The sequence below is a fragment of the Pyrgilauda ruficollis genome, unplaced genomic scaffold (genome assembly GCF_017590135.1).
Source record: "Pyrgilauda ruficollis isolate IOZ18807 unplaced genomic scaffold, ASM1759013v1 scaffold13, whole genome shotgun sequence".
In the NCBI taxonomy this organism is placed as follows: Eukaryota; Metazoa; Chordata; class Aves; order Passeriformes; family Passeridae; genus Pyrgilauda; species Pyrgilauda ruficollis.
The window spans coordinates 8,873,395-8,885,023 of NW_024511432.1; the positions used below are offsets into that span (position 1 = coordinate 8,873,395).

The window sequence follows — 11,629 nt, forward strand, 5'->3', positions numbered from 1 at the left end:
GGTGGCAAATAACTTCAGGATTTATTGTTTGATGCTAAGAGCATTACTGATTTTTCTTTTCTAAATTTCCACATGGGGACTGCCTGGTTCCTGGTCAGAGGATTATAAGAGACTAGGGAGTGGAGGAGACAGATTTCCAATATATAATAACTTGTATATATACATGATTATAGACTCACATGGTGCTTTAAATAATCCACTCTGTCGATGACTCATTCCATTAGCTCTGAAATAGAAGGCATGCCTGACTTTAGTAGATGGCTTTGTGTTTACCCCTCAACATAAACGCATTCGGCCTTTAAAGTTAACTGTGTGTCAATTTCCATCCTTTTCTCTATTCCCATGTTTTTCTTTAGCATCTAGCAGCCTACTAGGCACCCGCGCAGCTGCAGGGAGGGGAGGCGAACACGGCACAGGTCACGGGGAGGGTTTTATTTAATGACCTGGGAACAGGGCAGTACCCGGGGCGCACTGGAGCCGTGGGATGCTCGGGGTCCGCTCGGTGCGCGGGATGCTCGGGATGAGCGGGGCGCTCTCGGTGCGCGGGATGCGCGGCTCTGCAGGAACCCGCCCGGCACAGCCCGGCCCGGCCCGGCCGCGGGGGCCTCGCCGCCTCTCCGCGGCCCGCCCCGCTCGCTCTGCCCCGCCCCATTCCATCCCCAGCCCTATTCCCATCCCCATTCCCATACCCATTCCACTCCCTTCTCGCCCCGCTGCGCCCGCGCTTTCCCTCCACGGCTTCTCCCGGAGCGGTTCCCGCACCTCCTGCTCGCCCTTACTTACTTTTAACAAATCACTACAAGCCCGAGGAGCAATCAATAGCTCTGAACGATCGCGTTTGACCTCCTTAAGGAGAGGAAAGAGCAATAACGCCAGCGCCAGCTCCCCTTTTTTCCTCCCCACGTCCCGCCGGCTGGGGCACCCGGGGCTGCGGCGAGGAGCCTGAACCGCGCTCCGGCCCAGCTCGCCCCGCACTTCCCGAAGGATCCCGGTGTGTGGCGGGGCTGCGGCGGCTCCCTTCCTCCTTCCCTCCCGGCCTGTCTGACGGTCTGGGGCTGTCCCGGCGGCGCTGCACATCGGCGGGGGTCCCACCGCCCGCAGGGGCAGCGCGGGGCTAAATCCACTCCGGGCCCAAGTCCACCCCAGGCCTGCACCCCCTCCGGGCTTGCACCGACACTCCAAGGCGGGGCTCAGCCCCTCCGCGGGGAAGCGGGGAGCGCCTGCCCTTTTCACCTCCCCCCCTCACCTGGCCCGGTGCCGAGCTCCCGCCGGCCGGGAGGGTGGAGAGCGGGTCTCCCCCCGGCGCTGCCGCACTCGCCCGCACCGTTCCTCACCCACCGCATTTCCCATTTCCAGCCGCACCCCGCCACTCTGGGCCCGATTTATTGCTCAGCTCTCTTGGCTGCACCGAGCCGGCGGCAGCGCCAGGGCAAGGCGGGTGGAAAAGCACCCACGGTCGGGGTCGTATTGAGGTGTCCCCTGCTCCTGCCAGGCTTGGTCCCCTCCCCGGTGACAGGAGCAGCTCTTTCTGCCTTGAGGAAGTTTCCAGCCGTGGGGTAGAAGCACACACGGTCCTGGCACGCTCATCTTAGTAGGGCTGCACTGAGCCATATCTCCTTTTCTGCGGAGAGAGCCCTTCCTTTTATTTTTTTCCCTACGTCGGAGGAAATGTTTAAAAACTATCTAAAAATTGCGACTTAGAAAAATACCCCAGTACTAGGTGTCCCCAGTTTATGTCGCACGCCGGCTGCCTGTCCTGGCTTTCCCTGCCTGTCCACACGCTCCTCATGGCACACACCTGCCCTCCCAGTCCCCTCGAACTCCCTTCCCCTCTCACCCCCGGTGCTCACTGCTCTCCGGTGGTAAAATCTGGGTGTGGAATGACGGAGCTGCCCGGGAGTCTCCGCGGGCTTCGTCTCCCACGGCCCCAGTTCCGGTTCGGGGCTTAAACCTGACAGACTTTCCACCCCAACCGAGTTTTAGTCCTCGGTGACTCGCCCCGTGCCCCGTTCCCGCTGCCAGCTGAAGGCGACAAACGCTACTGGGAATCAAAACATGCCCAGTAACGCTGGCAGAGATGTGGAAATGGGCCACGGAGAGAGCAGCGGATAAAGCGGGCCGTAGGCCGCCGATGCAGGGAGCTCTGGACATGCTCACCCATCGAGTCACTTCCCCTCTCTCGCTCACCTCCAGGACACTCCGCGGAGCCTCCCCGGGCCCGGAGCGGCAGAGCCCGGCTCCCTCCCGCCCCGGAGGTTACAACGGCTTATTTCCTTCGCCAAGTGCTAACACCACCTGGTTATCCGCCAACCGTAGCGCTCTGGGGTGCTGGTAACCGCCCTGGAGTGTTTAGGGGGGCTTTTGGGGTTTTTTTCTCTTTTTCAGTATCGTTGCCAGGAGTCGAGGGTACCTCGAGGGAAACGGCTCTGCCCCGGTAGGGCCCGGACATACCGGCCCGGCACCAGCGGGGCTCTCCCCAAACCTGCTCCCTGCAATTCCATCCGGCGTTATTGCAGATCCAGCCTCTTCCACCAAACAACAGATGCAGCCTCTAATGCAAATATTGCCATTTCCCTGCTGAATTAGCCTTGTCACTTAGCCCAGAAGCTGGCAGCGTTAAGCCAGCTTGCATTTTAATTTGGCCCTGAAGTTACTTATTTCATTATTGATCAAACATAATGCTGAATCAATGTTCATCTTGTTACCTGGGCCATTTCCATGTAATACAGTGATAGCACTGCCTGGAGTTACTCATTCCCATCCCAAAGTGACTTTACCATAAAATCAATGCTTGTTTGTTACTGATATAAGGCAGCATCCGTGGGATGAAGAGCGAATAAAGCAGTTACGCCACCGCGATCTGAAAGTTTGGACGGAATATGTACGCGAATAAAGACTTTAATATTTAAATGTATTTTATCGGCATCAAAATCATCCTAGCCAGGCCGATGGGACAGAAAATCTCAGGCTGCAAGATGACGGGCTTTGATAGTGTAGGTGTTGCCATTTGTAAACGCTACCTGGGACTTAATGGGGGAATCGTTTCTCTACCCAGAGTATCATTACACAGCAGATGTGGGCTGTAAGCTCTTCCGGGAAGGGACTGTTTTGGAAAAATAGTAATTAATACAATAGTAATTAATGATTGTGTCACAAGATTAGACTCCGCGCAGTATCTTCAGCGCAGCTGCTGCTCCTTTTCTTTGCTTGTGTTTTCCCCTCCAGCTAATAAACCCAGTTACAAATTACACGGAGCCATCCCCATGCCCGGCTCTCCCATGCGGCGGCTGGAGAGTGCTGGAGCACCCCACGCGAGGAATGCCCCATTTCGCCGTCACACGGAAAGCCTCCGGAGGTGTCGTTTGAGCTGCATTTTCCACGCACGGCGCCTCCAGCCGCCCCTCTCCCGGCTCTATACCGGATGCACCGGTCCCAGCCCGGGGGGAGACACCTCCCGGTGGGCTGCGGACAAGGGAAGGGGCTATCCTCCGGGAAAACCAGAGATATCCTCCCACGGCGGCGGCCTGGGGGGCGGTCAGGGCGTGGGGAGGTGTGAGCCCCCGCGGTGCCGGGCGGGACCGGCTCCCCGCCGCACCGTGCCGGGGGCTCCCCCCAGGGCGTGCTAGGGAACGGACCAGCAGGGAGCAATAATCTGGGTTTAAACCCGCTGGTAAAGCTCGAGAAACCCAGGATACCCTCGGCTCCTGTTTAAAAAACGCTACAGCCCTCCAGGCGGAGCCGGTTCCGGAGCCGCGGACATCCTCTCGCCAGCTGAGAAAGGTGGGGACGGTCCGGCCCGAGCGATAAGAGCCGGGGCTGCAATGAGAAAAACAAGGAGGGGAAGTTTCCCGCAGCTATGCGCACTTTGCGCCCACTCCTCCGCTCCCGCGCAGCGCCGGGAGCGGCCCCGCCGAACTCACAGCGCCACGCTGACACCGGCCACTCGCTCCGATAGGCGACGGAAAACCTAACTGGGCGCGTAAAATATATTGGCATAAAATTAGTGAATTGCACTAACAGATTGTAAATCACCTAAACGGTCAAACCACAGATATGAATCACAAATTCCTATAAAGATTAATGTTTCCTAAGATTCACGGCAATTATGCAGTTTTTGGACAAAAGCCTTTTCCCAACCTATCATTCCTGAGCGCTGCTTTTTTTTTTTTTTTTATTTTCTGAAGTCTTTCCAGGTTTCGGTGGGGTTTCTAACGAACGATTTACCAAAGGAAAGGTTTTATTAACACCTCTAAAAACTGTAAAGTGTAAAAGCAGGGAGAAAGGGAGCAGATCGGAAGTTGGGAAACACAATATACTGACCTACTGGCAACGCTCCGAACGCAAATCAACAAAGCGCCACAATGGTGGGGGGCGGGGGGGTGGAAGTCAGAGGAATGGAAGGGGTAAAAAAAACGACCAAGAGGCCAGCTTTGCCCCGATGGTAACCAGGCTGTGCTCAGAGCTGCCCCAGCAGCCTTCGGCATCTGCTGATAGCCCCTTACCTTTGCTTACCCCCTTGTGGCACACACTGAAGCCTGAGCTGCTTAAAAGCGGAAGAAGCAGGAGGAGAACACGCCTGCGAACAGAAAGGGGGCATTATTTCTCGAGGAAATAGGTTGGCAGGAGGTGTATGGGACTTCAGGTCTCTCAGGCACTATTTTTCCCTTCTCGCCTCTGTGCAGAACTGGAGATAATAGTTGAGGCTGCAGGTAACGGAGTCTGTTCTTATTCAATTTCCCTAAATGGCCTGGAGAGCACTTAAAAGCCCGGAGAGCTTCTGGCCAGCATTTTCTTATTAACTAATTTCACTTCGATCCTATTAAAGTGTATGCTTTCTAACCTTCAAATGAACCTCTCCCTCCCCCTTCTAAAACAAAGCCAATACCTTTTAATGACAGAGTGAAGCTTTTGAAAATGTTCCTACCTCCTCTCCTAACATTACAGAACGCGTGGCCCATTAACAGCCGCGGAGCACCCAGTCTTGCTGCGGGCCCTCCCCGCACCACAGGACCCAGAGCACCCAGGAAGGCTCCACCGAGGCGGAGCCGATGGTCCCAGCGCCCGGGAAGGGGTGGCCGAGCCATGGGGAGCTGTGGACAGAGGGCGCTAGAAAATGAGATTGGGCAGATTTGCCTTATTTCTCTTTGGGAAAATCTCAGCAATAATGGGTTTTAAATGGATACATATATTTACCATTTCAAAAGGGTTCTGCTGTTTCCTGGTAACGCTCACCACAAGTGGTAATAATAAAAGATGAAGTATTTTTTCTCACCTTAGGTCATTAGATTTACAGACAAGGTACTAAATCATTTTAGCTCCCCAAACCTTGAAGGAAAGGCACGCACACACTCGTGTCCCTTTCTCTTCTCCTCCCCCTTCTGAAGAAACATGCAACGAGAACAGAGACAAAACAGTCACCGAGGCTCGGAGAATGCTGCCCTTTAATAGTTTACTACTAGTAGTACTACTACCACCAATAATAGTTGAGTTGACGTTGGCTGCAGAGTGTGAATTGTCAGTGGCCTCGTCCCAAAGCCTTAACAAGAAGGGTCATTAATTGTGTTTTCTTTCCAAATCATATGTCACTGCAATTAACAGATTCTGATCAAGAGACTCCTTTCAGATTGATTCCATATGTGATAAGGAATGTGCAGCTTGTTATCTATCTGTCGCCTTGGAATTATGGAAAAGCTTCAAACGTGTAATTTGAAGAGTCTTTTACCCAGCGCTTTGATCTTCCCCTCTATTTTTTAACTCTTGTTTTACTGCGGCCCTACTCCTAATCCCACTTGTTTGTCTACCCCCCTTTCCCCGGTGGCTGCGCCCCGTTCCTTCGTGTGCTGTGACACGGCGCAGTTCCCACCCTGCCCGCACCCCGGCACCCCGCGAGATTCAGCCTGAACCCTCAGCCCTCCCTACAGCTCCCCCGCAACTTCCAACAAGCAGCCTTCGGCTCCTCGGACGGGCCCTGCGACAGAGAAGGACACTCCGGGGCCCGGGCCACCTCCGTCCCCCCGTCTCCCGTGACCCGGCCGAGAGGGGAGCGGCGGGGCGTGAGCCACTAGAACCGAGAGGAGGGTCCCCGAGAGGGGGCATCGCTGCGGGTGCCATGGTGCCCACGGAGGGTGCCCGGTTCCGCAGCCCCAGAGGCGGCTGCGGGATCGCGGACGCCCCGCGGCCGCCGGAGGGAGGTTTGGTTTTAGTTCGGCGACGCTGCGAGCCGCCGGGAGAGGCGGGAGGCGAGGCCGGGGGGAGGGCGGGCGGGGGTGTGTGTGTGTGTTTCGGGTGATAAATCAGGACTCGCTCTCCCTGCTCTGACAGGTCCTGGCCAGGAGACACGTGTCTGGCCGGCCGAGGAGCGCTCCGCCGCCAAGGCTCCCCGGGGGCGGCGGCCGTCGGGCCCCGCGCCGCCGCTCCCCTCGTCGCCCGGCAGGACGGGCCGGCTCCCGCCTCTCCTTCTCATCTCCCTTCGGCTCCAGCCAGGCAAAGCGACTCCCTCTCGGCTTCTCTCTTCCCCTCCTCGTCCGTGGGGAACGCGCTTCTCTCCGTTCCCTGCTCGGCTCCCGTCGCCGCCTCCCGCTCGCCTTGCCCTGCCGCGCTCCTCTCCGCGCCCGGCTCCAGCCGCCGCCAGTGCCGCGCTCAGCCCGTCCCGCACCGGCCCTCCCGCTGCCAGAGGCGTGCGGCGCTGCTCGCCGTGGGCATCGCTCCCGCAGCTCGGGAAGGCTTCTCCTTTCCTCTTGCTCTATCCCACCGTTTGCTGTCTTCTCCGCTTTCTTTTCCCTCCCTCTCAGCCAAGAACGGCATCCCTACAGATTTCTCCTCCTGTCCACTCGGTACAGCTATGCTCCCTCTCAGTTTCTTTCTCATTAATAAACCATCCCTCACCCTCACTCTGACCTGGGTCCATTTCACCCATAAATTTCTCTTCTCCCGTGTCTCTCTCTCGGCTGCCCACCGCCACTTACCCGCGGCAGCCCCCTCCCGGCTCCGGGGACAACCCCCGGCCGTCCCCACACCAGCACCGCTCGCCACTGCCGGCGGCTCCCACGGGGACCAACTCATATTGATTGTGCTGTTGATTAAAAATCGGAAAATAATCCCTCCAGGTTTGATACTCCACACCAGACGTGCAGCCACAAAACGACGGGTGCAGTTTTGTGGGACACGCGTGTACCCCCGCACCCGCGCGTGGGGGGCACAGCCCGACTGTGACACCACAGTGGCGAGCACGCATCAAACGGCTACGGATTTATCTCAAGTGTCATATCCGCCCCTTTTCTCTCCGAAGTAGATGTTTTTAAAAGTTGTGCTCTGCACCCAAACTCTCCCCCGATCCCCTCGATATCACGTCGCCCCAGCAGGCGCTGCCTCCGCAGAAAAGTTTAAAGCACATCAGGACTTGGTGTTCGCTGCCTGTTTTGCTTTTGAGTAAAAAAGAAATAAACCTAGAACTGATTTTAATATTTTTATCTCCCTTGATTTTTACTATCAAAAGCACCAATGTTGAATAGAAGAAAATAAATTCCTCCAACCCAGAGTTGTTTTTGCACTAGATTAGCAGATAGGAAATGCTATAAAGATGAACTTAATACGATTAGAGATGTTTCCTACAGATTTTCATATATTGATTCAGGGAATTTTAATTCTGGAGCTTGCTTTGCTATAATCCGCATTTATTACAAGCTGATACAGTTTTATTATAGCAAGCTATCAAGGTCGATTCCTTTAACTGCATAATCTGACATGAATTTCATTTTTAAAGAAATGTAGTTATAAAAATCCATACTGTGGGCACAGTGGTTATATTGTACCTAAATCATATTTTAAAGGCAATAAATCCAGAGAGTATTTAGGAAGAGAGGGGAATACGGTTAAACGGCTCGCATTCAGCCACAACTCCTCAAAAGATCTTCCAAACTTTTTGTTTTGTTTAAACACCGAGTATTTTAAAAAGCAGATAACGCTGCAGGTTCAGGTCTCCTCTTCCCACAGGCTGTGAGAACTTCTTAGGTTCCAGCCCAGGCTCTTCCTCTGCCCGCAGCAGCGGAGCAGGGCACACCGGTGCTTGCCAAAGACGCGCCGTGATTGAACTGTATTTTAACTACTCTTAAAACGCTAAACTGCAACTCACGCTGGTTTCAGAGAAGGAAAAAGGGGGGGGGGGGGCGCAGCAACAACAACATCAATAACAAAATACAAACCGTAATTTAAAATGTGTGGATCATAAAAAAACACAAACCCAAACCCTATTCTGTAATTAAACCGTATCTTGACTCCTTCCCAATAGCTCCTTACAAACCCGTGCTACTGCTCCCTTTGCAAATGTTGCACGTACCAGGTACTTCCTTCTTAGCCTTGTAGTGATTCAGAACAGAGGGAATAAGCAAAATGATCATAAATTTCCTAATTAGAGATTTCGCACCAAGACAAAAAGGTGTTAATGAGTTTAATTCCAGTGCCTGTCATTGTCCCTTTTTTCACACCACTTATTTACTAATGGCCCAGAGGGCTGCTCCCGTCTCTCCTTTGTTAAGATTTTAATTTGCCTTCTTTTCTGCCTTTGATGTAAAATTGTGACCTACAACTCTTTGAAGTCCCCTATTAGGAGGAAAATTAACTTAGCTTTTCCACTGTATCTGCGCACTGTTAGCCCAGGCAAATGTAGAGAACTCCTTAAAGATCCAGTACATCAGGAAAAATTTCAAGGTAGTTCTGGAAATGCAAATTTTAAAAAATGCAATAGAATTTTAAATCTGTATTAGAAGATATAACTCTTGCAAGGGCCGGAGGGGGGGAAGGGAAGAAGGGAATATCTTAATAAAAACACCAAAAAGAATCTGGGCAAGTAAAGGTTGTAAATCTAAAACCTGAAAAGTGGAACTGAGGGATGGTCTTGGTGTGAGCCTTTATTTTTAAATGTCCCAACTTTTCCCTGTCCCTCTCGTGTACTGCTCACAAATGACACCCCGGCTTCCTATGCGCTGGGGGGGGAGGGGGTGGCAGGGCTACGAAAGAAATTATATCTAAATCTATCTCTATATAATTAGAATACCATGAGGCAGGGTTAAACCTTTGTAAAACACACAACTGATTGGCGATTGCTAAAACGAGATTTGAAAGCAACTCAAATAAAAGATCGCGACGTCAGTAAACAGATTTAGAAAAAAAAAAAAAAAGGGGGGGGGGGGGGAAAGCAGCTAGTGACAAACCCGGAGAGAGCGAGCTCTGGGCATGAGAGAGAGAGGGAGGCAGAGGGAGAGAGAGACTTAAAAGAAATAGGAGGGGCTTGTGAGAGACTAGAAATGTCAATCAGAGCCCAGAGTCCCAATAATCTCAGGCAATCTGTTAGGACCTGACCTGGGTCCACTCAGATCAATAGGAAAAGTGAGAGAAGAAAGAAGCGATCGGATCGTTTACCGCGGCGGCCGAGGACAGGAGGGAGCCCGCGGCCTCCGCGCACCCTCGGCTCCCTCCCATGTCTGCCGGAGTTTGCGGGAGGCGCTGAAAGTGCGGGCGGCCGGCGAGGGCGAGCGACCCGGCTCCCTCCTTCGCTCCCGGCCCTGCTACTTTCTCCCCTTTCTCTCCCTTCTTCCTCTCGTCTCCCCCCCCTCCTCTTCCTCCTCCCCCCTCCCCTGCCCCGCTCCCCCACCATGTCTTTCCCCCAGCTGGGCTACCAGTACATCAGGCCGCTTTACCCGGCGGAGCGCCCGGGCAGCGGCGGCTCCCGCGGCGGCGCCGAGCTGGCCCCGTCCGGGACCCTCTCCAACGTGCTCTCCTCCATGTACGGCGCGCCCTACGCCGCCGCCGCCGCCGCCCAGGGCTACGGAGCCTTCCTGCCCTACGCCGCAGAGCTGCCCATCTTCCCCCAGCTGGTAAGAGGCCCCCGGGGCTCGCCGCTCGCTCCCCGGGGCGCTCGGTTCGCGTTGGGGATCGGCCCGGGGGGAGCCGGGAGAGACGCCGGGAGGGCTGTCAGGGGAGAGACGGGCGCTATCGCCGCCCTGCCCGGGAGAGCCGCCGGAGAGGGGCAGGGCTGGAACGGCGGCCCCGCAGCGTCCCCCCTCTCCGCCCGGGGGTTTGACGGTCGCGGGGACCGGCCCCAGCAGCCGCCGGCCCTGCCGCGCACACGCAAGCGGGGAGCCGGTGCTGCCTCCGAGGCATCCCCGGGCACCGGCGGGGCCCGGGCTGCCGGGGCCGCAGCGTGCCCGGGACCGGCGCCGGGGCGCTCCGCGGTGGGGGAGGCAGAGCGGCCCCGCCGCCCCGCCGGTGCCGACGGGTTCCGTTCCCGGTAAGGGCAGCGGGACGGAGCGGACCCGGGCCCGGCACGCCATCTCAGCCGGGCCGCCCCTTCCCTCTCGCTGCAGGGCGCCCAGTACGAGCTGAAGGAGAGCCCGGGGGTGCAGCACGCCGCCTTCCCCCCCCACCACCCTGCCTTCTATCCCTACGGGCAGTACCAGTTCGGGGACCCGTCGCGGCCCAAGAACGCCACTCGGGAAAGCACCAGCACCCTCAAGGCCTGGCTCAACGAGCACCGGAAAAATCCCTACCCCACCAAGGGCGAGAAAATCATGCTGGCCATCATCACCAAAATGACCCTCACCCAGGTATCCACCTGGTTCGCCAACGCGCGGCGGCGGCTCAAGAAGGAGAACAAAATGACCTGGGCCCCCCGCAGCAGGACGGACGAGGAGGGCAACTCCTACGGGAGCGACCACGAGGGGGAAGAGGACAAGAGGGAGGACGAGGAGGAGATCGACCTCGAGAACATCGACACAGAGAATATCGAAAGCAACAAGGACGAGCTCGAGGACGATCTACAGGATGCCGACCTTCTGCACTCTGACTCCAAAACGGACTCGGAGGGATCCGAAGGCTTTGAGGACCTGCCCGGCTCCGAGGAGCGCTACGACAAGGCCTCCGAGGGCGAGCCGCACCACCTCCGCCACCACCACCTGCACCACCACCACCATCACCACCACCACCATAAGTGCGAGCTGCCCGCCACGGCCGCACCGGTCGGCGCGGAGCCCCTCAAGCCGCCGCTCCCGCCGCCGCCGCCCCACCTCTCGCCCCCTTCCTCTGCCTCTTCCTCCGCCGCTTCCTCCCCGACGGACGGCGCTTTGGCCGGCGCCTTGCCGAAACCCAAGATCTGGTCGCTGGCCGAGACTGCCACCAGCCCGGACAACCCCCGCAAGTCTCCTGGCGGCGGCTCTCCGCCGGCGGCCGCCCCCCAGCCGCTACCGCTGCCCACCCCGCCGCCCCACAGACTCGTCTCCTCCTGCCCCCTGGGCAAGTTCCCCAACTGGACCAACCGCGCATTCCCGGCCCACCACCACCACCACCCCCCGCACCCGCTGGCCTTACTGAACACTCCCCACCTGCTGGGGCTGGGGGCCGCCTCCGCCGCCCCCCCCGCCGCCGCCTTCCCGCGGCCCGCGGACCAGGCGCAGAGCGCGGAGCCCGTCGGAGCAGGTGACCGCTGAGGGACGCGGCGGGGACGGGCCGGGCCGGCAGCCGCCTCGGGGGGCTCGGCGGTGCGGAGCGGAGCAGAGCAGCGCGGGAGGCCGCGGGGGCCGTGTGCGTGCGGCCCCGCGCGGTTCTGACGGTGCCCCCGGCCCGGCCCGGCCCGGCC

General features: G+C 57.2%; 2 protein-coding genes across 2 annotated transcripts in view; one reads left to right on the forward strand and one right to left on the reverse strand.

Annotated features, from left to right (window-relative positions):
- Positions 1-2,989: 2,989 nt before the first annotated feature.
- Positions 2,990-4,998, reverse strand: LOC121348926. The gene is made up of 3 exons (XM_041458941.1): positions 4,925-4,998; positions 4,503-4,576; positions 2,990-3,816 (listed from the first exon to the last, which is right to left on the reverse strand). The coding sequence occupies exons 1-3, from the start codon at positions 4,937-4,939 to the stop codon at positions 3,246-3,248; spliced, it is 660 nt and encodes a 219-aa protein (XP_041314875.1). The 5' UTR covers positions 4,940-4,998; the 3' UTR covers positions 2,990-3,245.
- A 4,245-nt stretch (positions 4,999-9,243) lies between these two features.
- The window catches only part of IRX3 (iroquois homeobox 3), a 4,044-nt gene continuing 1,658 nt past the window's right edge, over positions 9,244-11,629 (forward strand). The window contains exons 1-2 of the mRNA XM_041458940.1: positions 9,244-9,872; positions 10,362-11,469. Of these exons, the coding sequence (XP_041314874.1) occupies positions 9,651-9,872; positions 10,362-11,469 (1,330 nt within the window). The 5' untranslated portion in view covers positions 9,244-9,650. The remainder of the gene's footprint in view (positions 9,873-10,361; positions 11,470-11,629) is intronic.